This window comes from Taeniopygia guttata, chromosome 2, assembly GCF_048771995.1.
Source record: "Taeniopygia guttata chromosome 2, bTaeGut7.mat, whole genome shotgun sequence".
NCBI lineage: Eukaryota > Metazoa > Chordata > Aves > Passeriformes > Estrildidae > Taeniopygia > Taeniopygia guttata.
In genome coordinates, this window is record NC_133026.1 from 101,235,424 (window position 1) to 101,259,142 (window position 23,719).

A 23,719-nucleotide genomic window follows, 5' to 3' on the forward strand; every position below is an offset into this window, starting at 1 on the left:
TTGAGAATAAAAAAATGAAAAGCCAAAACACATAGAGAAATGGACATTTGACATTTGAATGAGGATTTCAAATAGCTCAGAAGAAGGAGGAATATGAAACTGGAGTTTCAATTTAGGGCCAATTCAGATATAATCCCTTCTGTTAGGGATTTGGGGCTGTGAAGCTTCTCAACTTCAATGACTATGCTTTTAGCAGAGTTATACATGTCAGACTGAGAGACACCTGCATGTTCCCTTTGGGAAGCAAGCTGGGGATGATCACTGACAGTGCCTGAAAGAAGAAGGTTATGCAGGAAATCTCTTCAAGTTAATGGGACCCCAGGCAAACCTCAAATTCAATGCATACTTAAATTCTAAATCAAGTGTTGCCTTCATTCCTAAAACTGGTGGCAATATTTGCACTTGCATGACAGGTCTGGTTGCTCACTTTATACAGATGCATGCTTAGTCTCCTTTGAGTCTTCCTAAATCCTTGCCCTTCAGTGATAATCATGAAGCAGCGAGATTCACAGACTGGTGACTTGTTTACACTGCCTACCCAACAAGTTATTCTGTAATAGCTTCTGCCTCTGGCAACTCTCTGTGCCAGTATAAAAGTCACTTTGTCTTAGACTGGGGAAGCAAAGTCAGCAGCCAAAACACTTTTCCTACAGTAAACACCAAGAAGAAATGATGGGGGTTTAAAGACTGCTGTTCAGAGCTGTGATTTGGAGGGCAGCCAGTGAAAGGATACCCAACACAGACAGTAACTCTTTGGGCACACACATATATTACAAATCTAATCAGAAAAACAAAATAAAATACAAAGCTGCTTTCAAACATTTCTGAAGCTACTACTGTAGTAGCAGTTAGAGAATCAGAATTCTTTGCATAGTAGTTAGGCCTTGAAGCCCAATGGCCATACCTACTCAAGAGATCAGGAATAAACAGACAAAAAGTAGTATATGTTTTAAACAATCCTGTGCCTCACTTTCTCCCATCAATAGACCTGGAGTAAATCACACAGATGAAATAACTCCATGATGTAATTTCCTGAAATTACAGTGAGGGTGTCTGACTAAAAACATTTAGATGGCCCCAACCACATTACTAAATGTCAGTAAACAGTCTGAAATGCCTTCTTTTCATTTTTGTGATTACGAAAGAGCTACTAGTACTCGAAGCAGTTATACTGGCTAAAAATTTGTTTAAGATTACTCAAAATTCTTGCATATACAACAGCACTGCACATTCATGAATTTTTTTCTCAAGACTGTTTTCTTTCTTGTATCTGTAATAGTAGTCGTGATACTTTAAATTAATTTTTAGCATAGTTTTTCTTTATTTATCTTTTCTCACTACTGCTTAAATCTCCCTAGAACTCAGTGGAGACAGTCCCCAAACTCGATGGCATTAGCAGCGAATCTGCCTCGCCTGAAATGAGTCTCAGGCTGACATTTGACAGGGCTCCCTGGATGTGGTTCACCAGCACTTTGCATATGGCTACTCCCTGCCACACCCAAATATGAAAACAAGGCACTGTTTACAACACTGCAAGAAATGCTGTAAACATAATGAGATCATCACAGGAAATTCACATGGTAAAAACCCAGGGAATTAATAATACAAACAGAGGAATGCTTCCAAGCAAACAGACTTCATGAAAAATAAAAAAAGAGGGACAGTGTTTCCAACCTCTGCTGCACCAAAAAAGAAACCCCAATTGCAAATTAAAATCATAGTGCTTGTATTTCATTTAGGTTAGAAAGGAAATTCTGTCTGCCCTCTCATAGCCGTTTGTGCCAGCCAAAAGTGAATTTATGGCATAATTGAAATTACATTCCTTTTCTGCTACTCACTTGCTTCTGATGAGCATCATTATTCTGAAGCAATTTATCATGCTTTATATCTGAAAGAGCTGTTCTCTTTCCGCAATCCAACCCTTTGCACCATCACTCGCTAAAAAATCTGGGCATTATAATTTCCTTTTTCCTTCTGCTTCTCTTTCATGAAAACTCTGCTGACAATTGTGAGACAAAACAGAGCATGCACACAATCTCAGATAACTATTAAATCCTCTGAGAATTAAGACATACTTTCACTGCCACAGGTGAATTTTCACTTTGAGTCTTTAGCTCCAGTTTCCCTCATCCAGCAAAGGCTCCAAAGAAGAGCAGAGGAGAGACAGCCACCTGCAGCTGGTGCATCTGTAAGTAGGCAAGCAGCTGCCCCAGGTGCACAGCAGATCAGGTGACTGCTCTGCAGGAGGAATATTTGTACATGTAGCTTGACAAAGAAAGGAAAGGAGACGTTATTTTCCATTCCTCCTGGCAGATGAACGAATTATCCCCCATCAAAGGCAGAAGCTGTGTTGGCTGGTGCCCTCAGATGTGCAGTTGCAAGAGGCTACCTCTTCTTATCATAGCAGAGAGCAGCCAACTCATGCCAAGGCATACAGTCTGTCAGCAGAACCTTTTCGTTAATGCTATTTACAAACAAACCTCATTCCATGCTGAGATTTCAGCACTGGCAATCAAAAGTTACACTAAACAGATTTACCTTGAAGGTTTGCTTGATCAAACAGCAAGCCCTAGATACTGCCTTAAACACCATTTGCAAGAAAAGAAATACCTTTTAAACTTTTAACTGCTCAGCCTCACCTTTTGCAGACTTTAGTTCATTACCTGTTGCCACAATGCTGAAGTGACAGTCTGGAGTTGACAAAACGCTACTACACAAGGGCAAAAGGGATGCATGTTTGCTGGATGCCACACCCTGTGGGTAGAAGTAGACACTCCACTACAAGATTCTAATAAAATGATTTTTTAGCTAACTTTTGAGAGTATCCACAGTTGCAAGATACTGAAGCCTTCAGATTTTATTTGGCTGCAGCCAAAATACTTCATTAAACCTCAGGCACTTGTTTGCTGTAGGACATCAAAGCAAAATATTGGGTGCTTTGATGCATACATATTAGTCTAAAGGATTGATAAGGTCTTCAAGAATAATCAACAATTTGAAACAGAAAAAAATCTCTTTGCCTGGAAATCTGCCTCTGGAGATAGCCACTTTTACCTGTGAAGGCTTGACCTACCTCACCACACAGCCAGCTTCTCTTTAAAAACTGCACACAGAAATCAGACCTTTGACTCCTCTCAAGGTCCAATTCCCCTGCCTCAAATCCCTTGTAAATATGTATGTATTGTCATCAATTTCTCCCATATTTAAAAATTTCTATGACCTGCATGCTAAACTCCTAGAAAGCTTAACATGGACATATTTTTCCCTACCTGGGCAGTAACAGGATATTTTACTTTCCATTTCATCATCTCACTCCCCAAAGTTGTGTTTGTAACACACACTCAGCCATGATAATAAAAAATACTTCTAATTAAGGAATGCAAAGTAAAAAGCCAGAGTTATTACCCCATGAGGTTAAAAAAAAAAAAAAAAAAACAAACCCACAGGTAGCTATGATCATTATGACATTTTGATGTCTGCTCATGTCTGGTCAAATACTCCATCTCCTATCACAAAGGAAAAGATAAGTTGTCACTGCTATGCATGTCATACTGGCAAAGACTGACTACCTGGCTATAATAGTTAGGAGGGCTGTCAAAAAAAAATCCCGAAGTGCACAGTCATTAATGATTTCATTGGGGTACATTTTTCATTTGAAAATAATAGTCAGTACTTTAATGGAGAAAATAGAAGCTCAATAAATCCTTAATGATGCTGAGTCTCTTTTATGCTAACAGTTTTACATGGCAAAAACAATTCTTGGAAATGTCAACCTGCCAATCTCGTTCAAGGTTTTAAACCTTTATTATGAATTTCAGAGGTAGACTAGAAATATTTCTGTTAATGGCTTTGTTTGAAATGTCTTGATTATGGATAATCAGGTATGAGCAGTAAATTCTTGCAACACAAGAAGCTCCTGAATTGAAAATTAAAGCTAAATCAACATTATCCTAAGGCTTTCTATTCCCCATTCCCCATCACAAGGTTCCGAGCGGTTACTGCCACATCCTCCTCACCCAGCAGGTCTCCATATGAAACAGAAGTAAAATGAGCCTTTGGTGGTGGGCGATTTATCCAAATTATTTCCTCTCCTGAATGCCCAAGAGGAAATCTCATATTCTTCCCCTTTTCCTCTCTGAGCTGCCAAGAAAAACCCAACTCCAGGACCTCAGAGCAAGAGCTAGAGGGTCCAAGTGAGAAAGTGAGAAACCAAATCAGTTGCAGCAGGAAAGGGAAGAAAAATGGCTTAGATTTTAAAGCCCAGATTATAACATGACAAGAACTCTAATTAGTGCTCTTGTCCCCTTCGATTATGTTGGCTGTTGACCCGGAGTAAAGGTGCCAGGATCCAATCAACACCCACATTTAAAACCAGTTAACAGACTGTCAGGTTTAGTTGTGAAAATGCCTTTTTTACTAACTGGTTTTAGCGAATCCTGGAAAGCACTGTCAGTCTTTATACACTGAGAATTACATGGTAGTTGGTTGAGGAAACTGAAGCCTTCAGAAAGGCTTTCCTTTTTTCCTCTCTCTCTTGCTTTGTATTCACAGTGAAAAACCATGTAGTAGCATGACTAAGATCTTCCTTTCAATACCAGACTCTTTGAAGAAGTATGGTACTTATTGTGGAGCATTACATCGTGGATACCTGTGGTATATTGTATCCAAAGCCTTCCTCTTGCTCTTACTTTTAAGGAAAGCATCCATGAAGACACAAAGCATGTGTGAAATGTCCATATCCAAATTGCTCAACCCCCAAAGGCTCCCTCTTCCTTCCCTTCGACTAAGAAAATTACTGTCAAATTTTCTCCTGGTCATCTTATAGCACAGAAACAACAATGCTCTATTCTCCACAGTGTTTATTCATACCAACTCAGAAGGACAGCAATTCATGTAATGTTTCTGTTTTTTCCAACAGCTTGGAGCACAAAACCATGTTCAATGAAAGGCAGCTGCAGGAGGCCAATAGCCCATCTTCCTGTGCAGAACCTCAAGAACTCTTTCTGTTTTTTTCATTCTCCCCACAAAAGAATATACATTTTCTTACATATGGTTATTTTTTTAAAGATTTGTATCCAAGAGAAGCAAGAGACATGTCTAAATTTGTGTTATTTAAATTACAGTCTCCTCTATGGCTGTGTGAACTGGTGGACTATTCACTCAAACAAAACTGAACAGATGCAAAACTTTACCCAAGAGTGAAATCAACACCGTTGGATAAAAACCACCCTGACTTTAATATTCACTGACAGATTGTTTTCCATTTTGTTTGGTTTTTTGCACTTACTATGGTCAGGCCCAGGATGGAAGTGACAAATTATCCTACCACAGGAATGTTCTCACAGTATTTTCAGGGAGATTGAGGGCAGGTGGGACCATAAATAGCAGAAAAATCTTCCTGTTTAAAGATTTTTTTTTTCCTTGCCTGAAGTCCTGACCTAGGGGAGCAGCTTCTGGCAGCAGCTGTAAAGTAACTTTCCAAGTAGTGTAGCTCAGCCCTCAGCACCAGAGACTGCTGTCCCAAGGTGTGTCTGAAATCCTGCACATCTCAGATGCCCCTAACCTCGAGGGCTGGTTTGCATGTACTGGAGAATTTTGTGTTCAACTTAGCATCCATATCTGAAAAATGCTGAGGAAAAAACCTAAGGTGAAGAAGAAAAGGAAGGAACAGAAGATGAGAGAATCCCACCAGGGAGGAACCTGTAGAAGGGGAGAGAGTTAAGCGGATCTGTTTACCATGGGAGGAGATGGAGGACACCAAAAGGGATTTTTTTTTTTTTTTTTTTTTAAGGAAACCAACCCAAATTTCTTTTTCCCTTCTCTTGTGAAGATAATCTAGAAACTGTAGCCACATACCCTGACAGCTCACCATAACAGTGGAGAACATAGTGGCTATCATTCTACAATTTTGATAGATAACGGTGAAGGTACAACAATCAGTGGTTTTAATACAATGGTCAAGGAAGCTCCTTCCCATAAGTGATTCCCACCCTTTCAGATCCTAATAAGTCATGTAGGACCTACACTTCAGTCCCTCTCCAAAGTAGTATGGGAACTTTCCCCTGTAATTGCCTATAGTTTATGATACCTGTGGCAGTAGGCACTACAACTTCAGGTCTGGGAATAATCAACAAATCAGTAAATTCATCATAAAAGACACATGAGCATGGCAATGGAAAAGTTGAAGGATTCCTTTAGAAAGGAGGACTTTGGGAATGGCTAACCTGTCAGCTTCACCTGCGTGCCTGGGAAGAGATCCTCTCAGAAACTGTGCTAAGGCACATGGAGGACAGGGAAGTGATTTGAGACATCCAGCACAGCTTCACCAAGAGCAAGTCCTGCCTGAGCAAACTGATGGTCTTCTACTGACTCCATCAGTGGCAAGGGAAGAGCTAATAGATGTCATCTGTACTTCTGTAAGGCCTTTGATATGGTCCCCCACAACATCCTTCTATCTAAAATGGAGAGACATAGATTGTTGGGTGGACTATTTCGTGGATGAGGCATTGATTGGATGGTCACAATTGGATGTGGTCAATGGCTCAACGTTCAGATGGAAGGGCTCTGGAGAGACCTTATGGTTGCCTTTTAAAATTAAAGGGGTCTTATTAGAACAATGAGGACAGACTTTTTAGTAAGGCCTGTAGCAATAGGACAAGGTGTAAAGGTTTTAAACTAGCAGAAACCAATCTAGATTTAGACTGGACATAAGGAAGGAATTTTTTATGACGAGGGTGGTGAAACACTGAAACAGATTGCCCAGTGTCCTGTGGTGACTTTATGATGCTTGTATCCCCAATCATCTGTTCTGTTTATGCTGGATATTAAGTTCTGCACCTCTAAGACTGGTTCCAAGAGGAAAGGTACGGGGAGAAGAAGCGTGGAGTTTGTTTGCAGAAATTGCACTTCCTCCCCTGCATTCCTTCTCACGGACTATGTTGTCTGCTTTAGTTAGTTTTTTAGTTAGCTGAGGCCAGAAGTTTTTTTGGAACTGTTCAGCTATTGTTCCATCTGGGAACACCAGGGCTATCATCCAGGGGTCCCCCAAGCTGCACTGCAGCCGGGACACTGGACACAAGCCCCAGAGAGACTGAGAGAAAGCCAAGGACACACCCATGAAAAGGACTCTCTCTCTCATCCACAGAAGGACTTTTCTGAATTTGCCATCTCTTCAGAACAAGAGATTACATTGTTTAATATTATACAGTTTTTCAGGTTTGTGAGTACTTTACTTGTTAAATAAACAAATTTTTCCACTTTTCTCCAAGGAAATTTTTCCCAAACTGGTGAGGGTGAGGGGTTGCTTGAATTTGCTTTCTAGAGGGACCCCATTCAGAGATTTCCTCCCAAATTTTCCCTAAACCAGGATACCCAGAGAGGTGATAGATGTCCCATTCCTAGAAACATTCAGGATCAGATGAGGCTCTGAACAACCTGACCTAGTTGAAGATGTCCCTGTTCATTGAAGGTGGGTTGGATTAGATGACATTTAAAGATTCCTCTATTCTGTGGGTCCTATGAAGGACCAGATTATTGAAAACTGAAAGAAGACATGAACAAAACAGATCCTCAATTATTTTTACAGAAAAATATATGAAAAACATTAATGAAAAAAACAATTTAAGGGTTTTCAGGTTTGCGTCTGCCTTAGAACTGTTTTATCATATCATTTAATAACTTTATTCTGTCCCCCATCCCTTCAAAGTCATTTGTTTTATTTAACACCACTGAACTCAGGGATGGAAATTTATCCTGAATTCTGCACGCAGCGACAATGAGGTGAGCTGCCTTCACCAATCTCTGCACAAGACCCACTTTCTCTTGGCACAGCTGACTGAGGGAAGAGCACGCTGAAGAGATTGGACTGTAACTATTTTGGAGTGATCCCTGAGAAAGCGGCCTTAAATAGACCAATACGTACATCTGTCAGTCTCAGATGGATCGTTGTGCTTCTTCTGCCCACGTAGGCATTATGTTGATATCCCTAAATATCAGCATGGCTTACCCTCCCCAGCACTGGCTACTATTGATGGAGCAAGACCTAAAATTTGGGTAGTGATATCTTGTAATTTTTGTATTTATTTTGGCTAGAGCTTCCATCTTGTGACAAAATATACAGTAAAGAGAAAAGGAAGACTGTGCCATTCTAGATTTTTCTAGAATGAATGAGCCCCCGTGATGGATACTTAAAGAAAATTCAGGCTTTCTCGCACCAAGGCACATCAAACCCAAACCCAAATCAAGTTACAGCTTTGCCATGCCTCCTCCCACAGAACAGATACTGTCTCCTCACCAGGCATTTTTCAGCAGGCTGAGTGTCGGAACAGGGTGGAAAAACATCCTAAACTTGCAGCAAACTCCCAGCTGATATAACAGCTGGAAAAACCAATGGGACTGTGGGGATCACTCCTGTGGGGATGAGAAAGTGGATGAAATGCTGCACACACCACTGCTTTAGCATGGATTGGGTTTGCAAAGAGAGCAAGATAGGTGAAAATATCCTCATCTGTGGCCCAAAGAAACAGGTTATTTACCTAGAGCAGCAAAATATGCTGATTACAAATTGCTTCAAGAGTCACAACTGCATAATTCCGCCTCTTTACCACTTTAACCCTTTTCCTGACCTACTTGCACCAGCTGCCTTCATTTTTCCCTTTCAGAGGAATGGAGAACTTCTTTACAGATCCAGGCAATGTGAGGCACTCTGCCGAGCTGGGCTGTGTTTCAGCCAGCAAGGCTTTGGGCAGTGGAGCCAGGCTTACCTGCACAGTGCCAGGCAGGAGAATGAGGAAAGTCCAGTGCCGTAGCATGTGGCAATGGAAAACTTGCCAAGACGGTCAGATCTTTGCCCCTCATTCATCCTCTGACAGCTTGAGTAGTGCAATGTTAATAATTCATAAGTTATCTGTGCAATAAGTTACGTTCTCCTTTTAAAAATAGAGCTAGAGAAGCAAGTCTAAATAATTAATTTCAGAAGAAAAACAATCAAGTAACCCTTTCAAAGAAGGACAAAAATCAATAGCTCTGACTTTTTTTCACCTTGCTAAGCATTTCCGGAAAATACCATCCCCATGGATGACAATGTCGCGACGTGACACATATTCCTAAGTGCAGCATCATCACAACAAAAACCACAAGCAATTTGGAAAATTTGTTTAGAATCTATGCATCTCACAAAGCTCCTGTTCTCACCCTGACAGACTGTCTCTCCCTCTTTTCCATCCTGCTACCCAGTGCTCCAGATGCTGGGATGAAATTACCGGTGATGTGAGATGAAAACATCTCACAGCTGGCGCCCGCTCACAGGGAGCCAGCAAAGGGCAGGGAAGCTGTGCCTCCCAGGAGTGGTGGCACTGAGCTGGCACCAATGCCAGCTCTGCACTGAGCACCAAATGAAGGGAGCTTCTCCACAGGTTTGCACACCGTTCCTCCTTCAGCTGGAACTCCCTGATATGCACAAGGCTACATTCACCTGGGGTCTGTGCTGGCTCCTCTGAGACCTGGGAGGAAAGCAGGGAGGGCAGGGCATGCGATATCTCTTAAACTACAATGCCCTGGTATCCACCTCCACCCCAAACACTGCATGACACTTCCCACAGGAACAGTTGCCACATGGTTGCTGATCTGAATTAGCTTCACCGGAGAGTGGAAGGGCAAGGGATATACCTAATCAACTTCAGCATGCATTTAGCTGTGTATATTCCAGCTTTAAATCACAGCTTCTGTTCACAGAAACAGCAGAAAGCTGTGACAGTTTACTTCTCCTGAAACAAAGTCTTGTCCACACCTTGGCAAGGAAAACAAAGGGTATTGTCTTCACCCAGGACTTATGCCCCAGTTGAAACACGATTTAGAATATGGAGAGCATGCACTTATTTTCTCCCCAGAACAGCACTTGAAGGATTTGCTACTAATATTTTGCAAGGCTTTGCTGAAGACCTTTAATTATATTAGGATATATTAAGGGAAAAAAATGAAAAGAAAATAAGGTATTTTTCAAATGAAAATGTCAGAGACTACAGTTTGTTTGCACTGTCACTGCTGAAGCCCATGTGACAGGCAGCAGGATTATTTTTGGTAACTGGGTGGAGGATGGGTAGGCTGATATACTATTTGAACTTCTCCATGCCAGTCTCTGCTGTCGAAAAAGACTTCTGCTATGTACCAAAAGACTTCTGTTATGTAGTAAGAAATATGCATTATCAATGCACAGAGAAATTCCATTTATCATACCAAGAAGGTTTCCTTGTAACTAACAGGTATCTAGACAATCATGCAGCTATGGTAGGTCATTTTTCCTGCTGTAAATGCCATCATTTTAACATAATTTCTCCATTTGCAAAGGCCAGTTGTGGTTCTTCAAAGTATTTGGGAGTAATGAAGAGGGTGAGTCAGCAGAAGCCCATGCCTGGGATGAGAAACTCAGGCTGAGCAACAGAACAGCAGGGATTTTGCACAAGACAGATCTCCGAATCTGATCAGCAGAATCACTGTTACTTTACCTCAAAATCACATCAAAAATGATAATAGGATTTGGAAGTAGTGTCAGATGATAGCTGGCCAGTCTGGACAAATAGCACGTATCTAGAAAATAAAGACTAATGAGAGCTTGGTGGCAACTTATTTGGTAAATCATAACTCTTAATTTCAGATGCAGATACTGCTCAGGAAGGGGCATTTATAACATAAGAGACCAACACTAAATATTTGGAAAATTTGACGGATCCTTTGGTTTAAAGATATTTTTAAATTTCTAAAGAGAAATGTGGAGAGTGCATTAGAAGATGTAAAATACCATTACTTAAAATAAAAAAAATCATGCTGCTGATTTTGCTTCCTAACTACTGTCTTTTTTGAGTCCAGAGAGATCCATGCCCATTAATTGTCTCCTACCAAGGAGCAGACAATTTCACTCTGTACAGTTCCTGAAATGCCACAACAAGTATAAATCATTTACTGTGGGTAGGTACCAATTTATTATTTATCACAGTGAAAAAAAGATATTGGAGGCAAAATGGTGCTGTGGTAAAACTTTCATTCAATTAATAGGTTTAGTTATGATAGTTAGGATGCATAGGACTTCACTACTTAAAACTGTCACAAGCACTAAATTCTAAACAGGGTTATTGATTCAACATAGTGTTCTTGCCTGGTCCTTTTAGTGTTACTTGAGTCCTGTCCCGGTTCTCATAAATTTCCCTTCAGGTAAACTCACTGATAGCTAAAAAAGGTAATGTATTACAGAAATCAAGCAATTTTCACAGTATATCCCTACTTCTGTGAGTAAATTTCATTTGAAAAATGTCTGAAAAACATTACGTGTTTAATAAATATGTATAAACTCCTAGCTAATGAAAACATAGGGTAATGTTTTATGCAAACAAGTGTGTTTTCACCAAAAATAATTTATTTAGCACTTGTGTACCACTTCACACCAGATCTGTATTTATATCAGAGCAAAAAGAGGGATATGTGATTTCAGCTTGGAAAAATCACACTTTACACACATGCAACATGTGTTTTGCTCTACTTACAAAGTTCATGGCAATGAAAATCACTGTCACACTCAGTTCCAGATTTCACACACAGCAGCCTCCAGATTTCATTTTGCTATGTAATTCTTATAGAGCTGAATTCTTTTATGAGCAAAATGCACTCCACCTCTATTGTGTTGAACAGAGTACTGCATTTGCACTTTGCAGCAAAACTTGTCTCAAAATAATATGCCTGAAAGACTTTTCAACTTATCTTGTATAATTATATAATTTTTATAAGCTTCTGAATGTAAGTTTTCACTCTCTTATACAAATATTTTAACAGAAAATTTTCTTTTACTCTTAAAAGCAGCAGTTCTTGAACAGTGCCTCAAAAATAAGGTGCTGCAGGGGAGGAGCAGAGAATAAGCTCGGGCATTACACCATCCAAATCAAGTAAAGCTCTTGGATGAAAGAGCATTTATAGAAGTCACTGTCCTAAAAAGCCCACAGGTAACCTGGGAAAGCCCATTTACAGTAGGTGCTGGTTCTCATCTCAGTCTGTGTTCTGAAGAGACGTGTTGGAGGCATTACTACGCGCTAGAGGACTTGTACTTCTTTCCTCTTAAGCAGAAATGAACAGAAACAGGATTTCTTGCCTTTTGTCTCTACCCTTATTTGTAAAAACACCAGTGAACGCGAGCTGCAGCCATAGCCCTCCATCAGCTGGAAGTGGTTTCCTGAGTGAAGATGCCCAGGGAACAGCACTTGGGTCTCTGACAGTCCCAATAACCTGAAGGGCTTGAAGCATTTCAACTGAGGTTAGGAGCTGGCCAGGAAAATTTCAGTGTCACATGGGAGGCTGCTGCTACAGCAGAGGTTGCTGCAAGACAGAAAGCAACACCTCTGGTTGTTCCCCCTCTGGTCCTTCTGCTTTCAGTGGCCATAAGAACAACTGTCACCTGCTCAGTATGGCCAACACACAACCAGTAAATCCCTCTTTCTTCCCAGTTACACAATTCTCATTCATTTCTTGCCACCCCATGCCACAGTACTCACATCAAATCTTTCAGCAGCTGCTGCCCCCCTGACCTTATTCCTCCCCTCTCTTTGTCTGGTCTGACGGAGCTGCCCATCCCCAGCAGTGTCAGCACTGCCACAGCTCTGCCTCAGTCTCTACCCTGGCTCACCACGCCAAAGCCAGACAAAAGGAAAAATACACGTTTAGCAGCTGCAAACAAGCAATCAACTCCTTCTCCTCAGGGGGAACAGGAGCTGGTCCTGTGCTATCTCAGTGCTTTTCTTCAATAAGTAGCAAAAATGGTTTGTTCTTACCTAGGTATGGAGTTTTCAGAGACAGGATTACTCTGAAAGGTATTGCTTGTAGGGGAAGTAATTATCGCTGTACATAAAGGCACCCAACACTTGCCAAGCATGATTTCCTAGCTGTTTACACTTAGACTAAAAATAGATGATCCTTCTGTGAAGTATCTTTTCTGAGAAAGTATAAGGAAGAAGTTCCTTAAAGATGCCCTGGTGGCTCCAAGGAAATGAAGTTTGGAGTGACTTAGATGTCAAGTGGAGATGTTGAAAAAAGAAAATCCACTTGCTAATGTCAAGCCTTTGACAAAAGTTCTGATTTGTAGATGCTCAGAAGAGAATTGGTAAGGGCTTTGCACTGCTTCAAAGGAAAAGAAACTTTGGGAAAAAAGTGTTCTGAGTGCTTTCTGGTTGACCGATGGAGAAAATTTCTTAATACACATCAATATTTCCCATGAGGTGCATTAGGATATTAGGAAGGGGGAAATGACAGCTGCAGGGATGTTGCTGAGGTAATTTGTTAGTGATGGAGTAATTTTTTTTCTCTCTTGGCAGCCTGCTGACTCAAATGGCAATGTTAATAACCCAGATAACATGAGGAAAAAGCAAGCAAGTCTTGGCAGGGATATGTGTTCTTAGCAAATCTGTGAGGGCACACTGCCTTTGCTTCCAAAGCTCTAAGGAGGAAGCAGCTTTGTTAAGTCACAGAAAATCCTAGCAAATTCCTAGAAGGGACAGTTCTCACAAACATCCAGCATATGCTACAAAGAAGTGTTCACAGCAGTAGGAAAACTCTGCAGCTCTGATGGAGAATGCCACAGAAAAAAGTGTCAGAGAGTGGCCCAAAACCAGTTGAAATGTTCACAGTAAAAAAGACAGAAAGGGGAGATTTGAAAAACGAAAACTGAAAAAGGAGATGAATGTAATCATGGAAAAAATCAATGAACCACAGTGCTTCAGCAGATAGAGAAGACTGACACAAAAAAAAAAAAGCCATGCTACAGTCAGTAAAGTTAAAAAATATTCAGTGAGAAAACATTATTAGGCAGTGAAAGAAATATCTTCAAAAGAATCAGTGATAGTATTTCAGGCAAGAGTAGTAGATGATGAACAGTGATAAATTAGTAAAATCTGAAAAAAAAGTAGGAAGTATTATGGGACAGGAAAGAACTCTATTATCTCTTGGCTAAGAGAACTGAAAGCAAAAAAGCAAAAAAGGAAGTACAGTGGCATGAGTAAGCAAAGTGAATGCCAGGATACTGATGAAGACATTCAAAGAAGAATGATGTCTAACTGGAAGACACCAGAATTGGATACAATTCACAAGCATTCATTAAACATCCTTATCAACTTATATCTTAGCTCAAAATACAGGAAATGCAGCAAAAGGCTGGAGGGATGTAGCACATTTATGGAAAAAAAAAAGAAAACGACAAAGGGAAAGAAGGAGGTGGCATCCTAAAAACCTGCAAGTGACTCACCAGTTATCTGAGAGCTTCTTAATGAAACAATCAGTGGAAATCAGAATATTTTGTTGATGGGGAGCATTTGGCAGATAGAACAGAAAAAGGACCTAGATGCTGTTTTGATAGATTATGCAAAAGCTTCTGAAAGTGTGATATGGAATGGGAATCCAGAAGCACCTGGGACTGGGGAGGGAAGTGCATTAGCAGCAATTTACAGGGGAGGGGAGGGGAGGGGAGGGGAGGGGAGGGGAGGGGAGGGGAGGGGAGGGGACTGTGAAGGATTATTTTCACAGTAAGACACATTGAGAAATATTATTTAGTGAAAAGAGAGGAAAGTCTCTCATATGTGCTTAATAAAACAACTTGAAATTACATGGTCAGTAGGAGGCAAAAAAAAAATTCCCAGTTAAAGTGTAAGGCTTCTTTCCTAAGGAAATAATTTTATTTAGCTAGAACAAGCCTATATATCCAAGAAGCCCTGTTGAAAACATCACAGGAGATCAAAACAGGTATTGGTGCAAAAAAGAGAAAAAATAACAGCACCAAACATGATAAATGTAAGAAATTCTTCAAAAGATTATGATAAACACCAAAGGTGGCCTTAAGGAAAGAGTGCTTTCAGAGACATGTACAATTCCTAAAGGTATTTCAGCATGCAAAATACATTAAAGATAATCAACATACATGCCATCTACTGCAGTGAGAAATGGGACTCGAGGGAATTGTACAGCACGGCAAAGCAGAGGCAAGCACTGAATTAAGCAATAAATATGAACACAGATGGGAGAAAACCTTTCTGTTGATCCGATGATAGAGAATAGTCAAGGATATTACAGAAAATGAGCATATGGTTGCAGGAAGCTATATCAGAGAGTGAATACTGTCTAACTGGGTCTCAGGCAACGCTCCAGGACCAGATAGGAAACGTTCCTTGTAACTGTCAGCCCTTAGATAGACAAGATGCAGAGTCAGGGTGGATTGGGAAAAAGCTACATGGCTTTGGGGTCACTTTTGTCCTGGTATATAAAGCACTAGCTTTCCCACTGGCATGCCTATAATACATTCCTTGCACACATCAAATGTTCCTAAGGAGGCACTGCTTCTGGTAGTTATTTGAACACATTTTGAGTGAAGAATAATTTTTTTTTAGCAATGTCAACAACACTGCAAACACACTTATCTGACACATGCGTAGCTGTGTTTCTCCAGCTTTTGGGTCATCTGTCCTTGTGTGACCTGCCAAGGACTCCAACCTCATCTTCTCACCTCCAGTGACCTTGTGAAATTGTGACTTCCAGAGAAACCACAACTCATGGCATGTGAAACTATCTCTACTACTCTACTCAGATGAACTCTACTACTACTACTACTGCTACTACTACATCTCATGATCCCTCTTATGCCCTGCTTTATCTCCAGATCAGCATGAATACATCCCATCATTCTACCTGTTATCTCTCCCTTTCCCTAGCTCTCCTCCAGCTTCTGCCTCTTACGGGCAAGGAATGCATACAAAGTAAGGGTACATTCACCTCATCCTGCAATCCAGCAGAGAGACAGCTGACTTAGCAGTGCTTCCCAGTACAGCTAGGCTGCAGCAACATAAGCAGCAAGGTAAATTCAGCCTGGTTAGAGCTAGCTTGAGGCTTCAGTGCTGCTGGACCATTTTCTCCCTCACTTCTCACCCACAATTTAGTTTCTGCTTGAACCCATCAAGCAGTACCCAGTGGACCTGCATATTAATCAACAACAAGCAATAAATTAGGTACTGTTGATGAGATGGCATTTTTTGTACAGAGCCGAGACTGCAAACCCTGTAACATGGTATCGTGTCCACTTAGCACAGCATTCATAAATAACATTGAAAAAGGAGAAGAATAGTTAAAACATCATGCAGACTTTCTCTTTTGTGTCAGGTTCACAAGTAATCTAAGCAACACTGATATGTATACCAGCTGATGATCTCTTCTGTTAGGTACAAACACTCCAAAACTCCTGCACTGGACTACTCATAACTTAAATGCACAGAGAAATTAAATAGGGACTTTCCTTATAAAACTGAGCCAGGCTTTGTGCCAGTTGACTCACAAGTAATGTTGGAAAGATTAAAATAACACATAATTGCACCAGCTCTCTAAATCTGACCAGGGCTCAGAGGATAAATGTCTTACCTCATTACGTTTAAATGCTCTATCTCAATCTGGCTTAGAACAGAGCAGGGGCTGTGAACTGCCAATCTGCTGTACTGTTAAGGGAACAGAAATACCACTGCAGATTGGGATGTAGGCCCCAGAAAAGAGCTGTGCTTAGTATTTGGCTTTCCTTTACGGTCCCCTGCTCCTCAGCTCACTTGCTTCCAAGGATCATCACTTCACCCAGTATGACTGTGTGTCAGCACCAGTTGAAATGATGCCTTTTCTCAAGAGACAACGTTTCTGTGCCTGAAGTGCAATGTTATTTATACTTTAGAGACCACATTCTGGCTGCCCAGCTCATGCTGACGGCTCCACCACCACCACTGAGGAGTACCAGCCAAAACAGCGGCTTGCCTATCTGAACCCTGTTCTCAGAGACAAGTCATGCGCACTTCATTTGACTTTCAAATAGGTGTAAGTCCCAGTCTGTATAAAGAACAGCCAGAGCCAGCTGGAGTCAAATCAGAAAGAGTTTTGCTTCAGCAGGAAGAGAGTTCTTAAGGAGATAGTTTAAAATAGGACAGAAGCCCTGTGAGAAGCCCCAGACTAAAAGTGGATCAGTCATCTACATCTCTATTGATTCTAAATTACCGATGACGTTTCTGGGACATATAACAAAGGAGACCTTTGGGGCAATTGTACAAGCAATATCAGCAAGCATTTAATGTAAGAATTAGCCTAAGACACCTGTGTGCCAAATCTCAATTCTAACCCAGCAATACTGCTCTGCATGGCTTTTCTGACAATTGCTTACCTCTTTTAACTTGTCCAGCTCATTTTGCAGCGTCTGCTTGGATACTTCCACCTCAATGATTTGCTGCCGAAGGACTTCATTTTCATCTTCTGCTTTAACTCGTTTCTCCTCCACACTCTCCAGCTCATGGTGCAGTCTGACAGAAACATCTTTGGCTACCTGTTCAAAAGAGCACAACTGCATGAAGATCATCCATGAGGAGCAACAGCTACAGTATGTCTCCTACAGTAAGATGCATATCACAGCCTTAAAACAACCAAGAGGTTTTTAATTCAATTATGACACTGTTGATGGAACACTTCAAGCCTTCTAAGTACCAAAATGAATATTCATTTCTAATAAAGGAATCCAGAATGAAAATATATTTGATTACGCATTTCCAGCGCCCTCCACATTATGCTAAGGCAATGGCATGAACAGCAGGAGGAAACAAGCAGACACCAAAGCTGCCCATTAAAGTTCCAGCACATCACACAGATAAAGCCAAAGACAAGGAATTGTGCTGTAAAACTGATGGGCCATCGATCAAAGCAAAGTGTGTGCAGCCGTCACAGCCACATGAACTTGCTGCTCTAGCAGCAATCACAACTAGGCAAGAGTGATATGAAAGCACAGAAATATATGCTAGCTTAGGTTTTCTGAGTCCAGACTAACAAGAATAGATATTTACTCCAAAAACATTTGTAAAGGTGATACATGTTACAACATGAGGAATTATGGAATTACAAGAAATCAGTAATAAAAACACTCAATATCTCTTTCATTGAAATCTAGGTGCAAGATTTCTACTGCGTAATGTATCATTGCTATTATTATAAGGTTATAATTCGGTTTCCATCATAAAAGAAAAAATTAGATCTGACATTTTAAAAGGTTTGATGACTTGATATGTTACTCTCATTTCCACTGCTGACAACAAATCATTCTGGTTTCAGAAGGTTTTATGTTTTGCATTTATAAGAACAATATTCTTAATAATTCTAGTTGCAGGCAGTGCTCTCTACAGAAAAATATTTTAAAAAGAGCTAAAAGATAGCAATATCAAGAAAGATGAGTAAAGCTAGATAAACATATTTACACAAAGCTTTACTTTGTCTTGATGGAAGCATTTCTGAAAGAGATGAAAGATAACTGTTTCAGTATGAATATAATTTTTACAGGTATTAGTGTTTGTAGGGAAAGAGCATTTTGATTCTCTATCTGCCCTGCAAAAATATTATACACTCTGTTCCTGTTACAAGTAACTCACTAGACTAAGAAATGCAACTTAGACTATTTTTTTTTCCAGTTACTTGGCATAAGCAAGAAGTGAAAAGGAAGGAAACAGCATGAACTGGAAAAAGGATATCAGGTTTTGTTTACACAGTATTGCAAAGCTAAGGCTTTCAGTAAATCAAGACCCTTTAAATCTTTTAAATGCAGAAATGTAACTTGACTGTATTTCTTTCATTTTGAATCTCAACACATGTTTTTTTACTCACTGACACATCTTTTTATGGTGATGAGCTGAATATATGTTCTCCACCACAGCAGAAGGAAATTGGTTGTGACGTTGGAGAACTACTGCTTGTTTCATGTGTCACCCTCACTTCCATTGCAGAGAGCCACATCACGGTCTGCTCTCTTTTGCTGTGAATAAGAATCTCTCAACCCACCTTTAAATCTTGTTCCAGGCTCCTAATGAGCTCTCCATCCACATGGCCTGTTTGTGCAACTTTCAAGCTTTTCTGTTCTGCTTTCCTGAGACGATATTGCAGAATGCGGCAATTCTTGTTTGCCCGGTCCAGCTCTCGCCGGAGCTCCTGCAGCTGGTAAACATCTTCCTCTAAATAGCTGTCACGCATTTCTTCCATTTCAGCCCGAAGTTCATCCAGCTCATCCTGTGAGAAGTCAAAACAGTGCTCCATCATACCTCTAAATCTCACCCATGGGAGCAAAATAGGAAACATGCTTGCTAGGATACCACATTAATGAAATTATACAGATTGCAACACACAGCTCCAGAAGTCACAGGAACAGAAGTTTTAACCCAACACTGAGTAATTATGCTGAACTAAATTAATGAATACTTGTCATATTTCTTTCAACTGCGTTGAGAATTAAAAACAAACCAGATGCTCACGTCTCCTGAAACTGGTAACCTTCATTTTACCATCTCAAGTCAAAATTAAAACTGCACAATACTTTACCACCATTTGAACTGATTCCTTCTTTACTTAGACTGCAGTAAACCTACTTAACCAAGTACCTCAACATGTCTGTGTGGCGTGCCCTTTTAACTACAAACACCTCCTAAAAATGAAATTTTTAGGGAATTTTTAGGGGAAAAAAAAGTGCCTTACATGAAATATAAATGCTCCATATGGAAACGCCATCCCATCTGAGCCTAACACTGTACACTGGCTTAATGACATGTGGATTGTGTGCAGGAGAAAGTGGGGCTTTGTTGTGTGCACACAAATCTCAATAACAGTACCACAGGAACAAAACCAAACCTGTGCTCATGGGAATAACCTGCTTGCTCTTTCCTGGGCATCACGAACTGTCCCACTTCTATGTTGTACCATGTGTAGCACTTGCTCTCTAAAGTCAGAAAAAAGATTTATGGCTGAATAGGATAAGCTCTATCATTGCCATTTGTTTAATACCTGCATGACTGAAGCTCCAAAGCTAGAACTATTATAAAGGTCTTCCAGGCAGAGGGGTACAAAGTATTAAACTACTACATGAGAGAAAAAAAAATATGATTCTACAAACTGAACAAAGTTGAGAGGAAAAAAAATCAAGAAAAATATGCAGGAGGTGAATATTTGAAATTAACTATTATTTTTTTAATTGGTTTCTTTAAAATTGCATTTGATATTATAAAGACCAACTTTTCTGTGGAAAACATTGCTTAAGTAAGATTCCAGGAGAACTTGTACTGGGGCTAGCTACACTGTGATCCCACTTCAGATCTGTAAATCACTCTTGAAATACCATGGATGGCTGGAGATTATTTCGCATTTGAAATTCCAAGGGTGGCCAGAGAATATTTCACACTTGTCTCAGGTGGAGAGGGCACTGCTATGACATCAGTACCCCCGACAACCCCTCCCTGCCCCTGCCTGAACATTCCTGTCCAGTGCCTGCAAGAACACATCTGCCCACACTCTCCTGGCAGTCCTCTCAACCATTCCCCCTTCCCATGGCATAACCAGACTGACATATTAATCTTGCTTCATTTGAGCTTTGATAATGAATGCAGGGCAGATCTTGTCCCTGAGCACATCCTGACCAAAGGAAGATGGGTAGATGTGGTCTTTAGCCTTGTCAGTTATGTCAGAATTACAGTGTTATTCTCACCAAAATCCCATCCATATAGAAATACTCCAGTATTTATACAACTATGGTTTAATTTCAATTAGTTGAGCCAGCATAAATTTGGGGTATGCACAAGGCTGGTTATTTCCAAAATTACAGCTCTGGGCTCACCAGTGGGGCTTTGCTCCACCAGTACAGCCCACTCAGGACCCTACACCATTCTCCCCAGATTCTCTGAAAGGACAGAGGAGTTTTCTCACAAGCTCACTATGTCACTGTACATTCTCAATATATTCAGATTTCTGCTGCAGGAGCATCCTGTCCCACAGTCTCTCTGGGACAGGCATAGGATCAGGGTATTTGTGTGGATGGATAAACTCAAGGGTTACTCCCCAGTGAGCTGGATCGTGCTCACACCATATACTGCCTGAAAAGGAGTAGTGTAGGCACAGTCATTGAGGTTACCCTTGCAGCAATAACATCCTCAGGAGTTCAAAATACATTAATTAAGCGCAAACAGCTGACTTCAACGAAGTAAATGAGCTCTACAGACCAAACCCAGCAGGATTATTTCAAAACAATTTAGGATCTGGGCTCTATCTACTCCTCCTCAAATACTCTGGCCAGTTTACAGCCGACACACTGGTGAAGTTTTGATAAATGATGTATATTTTTAAAAAGAAAAACATAGCAATGCATGCTTGAATGGATTGGGAACAAGACCTGCTTTTCTTTTCTATGTACACACTTATCACTATGCTTCACATTTATAGACACTTTCAAGAGGTAAAGTAAAAGTTTACCCAGTGAAGATAAGAGATACAGAAGAAAATGTCAAGGTTTTAGAAACTGATTAGAGTAGCAGTAGCTTTTGAACCTAAGAAAAGGAGTACACTTGTGCATTATCAGCTTATTAATGAGATATTTTGGCTAAGATACTCATACCAAAAGTAGAGTCTTTATCAGTCAGAACTAACACAGCCCTATGGAATGACAGGACCAGTTATTTCTTAAGGGTTGTCTGCAGACTCAGGTGTTGAATTTATTACCCCAACTAGATTTAAGTTCAATTAACTTTTTAATGTCGTCTTCAGAATGCTAATGTTAGATTAGTAATTTGGTTGTAAATTAAAATTTTGAAACACAAATCCACAATAAAGAAAAACAACTGCCATCAACAAATTAATGGGATCTGGCTTATAATCTGCTGTTTACATTTAAGAACTAAGGAATGGCTTTCATGTATAAAGTAGCCTGCAATTATAATGTCATTGCTCATCTTCTTATCTTTATCAGGTTTTGTTAGTAGTAAATTTGATTGATTTCTAAAGACAAATAATAAACAATATTTGATTTCAAAGCATTTATTGCAACCAAATTTGGAAAGTGAACCTCACATAATTTTAAACAACCCAATCCCTGAAACACTCATCCCATTGAAACTGAATATTTCCAAGTCCTATCTGTGGGCATGGGAATTCTTCCAGCTGTAAAAGTCACTGTCTCTGTTGGAGACTTCAATCCAGTGTCTTTCCTCACCCTCAAGAAATTCCTCAAAGAGTTGCAAGGATTGGCATGAGCTAAGTTCCAGGAGATACAACTGTCTTCAACCTCCAGGTAAACCAAAGTTTTCTCAATCTCTCTTATCAGCACAACTATGACTTTGCAAGTCAGTGTTGTGGGGTTTTATTTTGGTTTGGTTGTATTTCTGCTTGGGGTTTTTTGGATTTTTTTTTTTTTTTGGTGCTATGGTTGCCTCTGGTTTGGGTTGTAAATACAAAGTTTGTTTTTCTCTAGTGTAATTTTGCAGATAAATTAAAATTTAGAATACAATGAAGGAGGTTGTACTTTAAAATCTCACACAGTTCTCCTCTCTGATATTTTTTAACTGACACAGATTCTTTTCCACAATTAATTTCTTTTCTACTCCCAAAATTTTCACATAGAAATCAAACTGTGTCCTGACTTCTTGTATTTAGAGTTACAGCACCCTTTGGATGAGCTTTAAAACAAGGCAACATGAGGCCACAAAGAGTTTTGACTGTATAAGGAGCAGAAACCTCACTGTGCAGGCTGCATGCAGCATCAGCCCATATTCTGCTGTATTGCTGCAGTGCTTGGGGCTTGAACCTATGTAGTGTGTCCAGCCCAGAGAGGAAAAGAACTAGATTAAATCAGACAGATTAAATCTTCTTGAATAGCAACATGAAGTCCTGTATTTATATAACAAATATAGAGAGAGGAACATGTCGCCTCTGGAAAATGTGCCTCAGATTTTGTATGTCAGTCAGCACACAATTATAGATACTGGGATAACCTTTAACTAAACCATGAAAGTTTAACTTTAGCTACAATAAAGACACCATCTTGCTTTCAATACAGACCACAAGGCCAGTGACAAGGGTGTAGATGCTTTCATTTCTTAACAGTTTATTCTCCTTGGCGTACTTGTGATTCTCCTGTGGACACTGAAACAGTGTGGTAACAGATCCTAAGTCAGAATTGTTACAATTGCACCTGGAAAATCATAACAGCTTTAACTCCTCTTCTAAAGTGATCCATGCACAGAAAATGAAGGAAGCAAAGTTAAAGACCCATAGAAGGGGAAATTACAACTGAAACTATGATGGTCCTACTTACTAAACTGACAAACTACTGCTTTGAAGGAAAACATTTCAATCATTTGTAAAATCAAAGGTAAATGCAGTAAAGCCAAAATTCTCAGCATGGTGGTTTGCAAAAAAGGGATGCTCTGGCTGCAAGGCAGATGGAAAAAACAGATAACTTGACTTTATTAAACCCTTGACTTTATTAAAATCTATTGTTCTTACTACTCTTATTATTGTGAGTTAAAATTAAAGCTCTTTCTCTCAGGAGGTATGGAGCTTCATACTGTAGACTTTATTATTGTAAAACTGAAGAAAGAGATTAGAATAAGCACTTAAAAGTAATTAAAGCAAACAGGCAAGAAAGCAGCCATCCCTTTTTGTTCATCTACAAATGGAGAGTTGCTCCATTCCTTAAACAGGGAGGACCTGCTCCAGCACTCCAAAGTGGCAATTGAAATTGGGAGGTAGAGTGCATGCATCAGAAGCTTCACTTTGCTCTGCATTCCTGAAGGGGATGAAAGCCTCCTCTTGATCCCTTTTAATTGAATGGTAATTATGCTATTACTTTCAGTAAGAACAGCACAAGGCAGAGAGTCCT

The 23,719-nt window shown here is 40.1% G+C and overlaps 1 protein-coding gene across 11 annotated transcripts in view; it reads right to left on the minus strand.

Annotated features, from left to right (window-relative positions):
* Window positions 1–23,719, minus strand: part of MTCL1 (microtubule crosslinking factor 1) — a 102,647-nt gene that overhangs the window by 70,765 nt on the left and 8,163 nt on the right. For all 11 annotated transcript variants that reach the window (XM_072924510.1, XM_072924514.1, XM_041714697.2 and 8 more), the window contains exons 2-3: window positions 18,865–19,089; window positions 17,210–17,368 (exon numbers count right to left, since the gene is read on the minus strand). In XM_072924510.1, coding sequence (XP_072780611.1) covers window positions 17,210–17,368; window positions 18,865–19,089 — 384 coding nt within the window. The remainder of the gene's footprint in view (window positions 1–17,209; window positions 17,369–18,864; window positions 19,090–23,719) is intronic.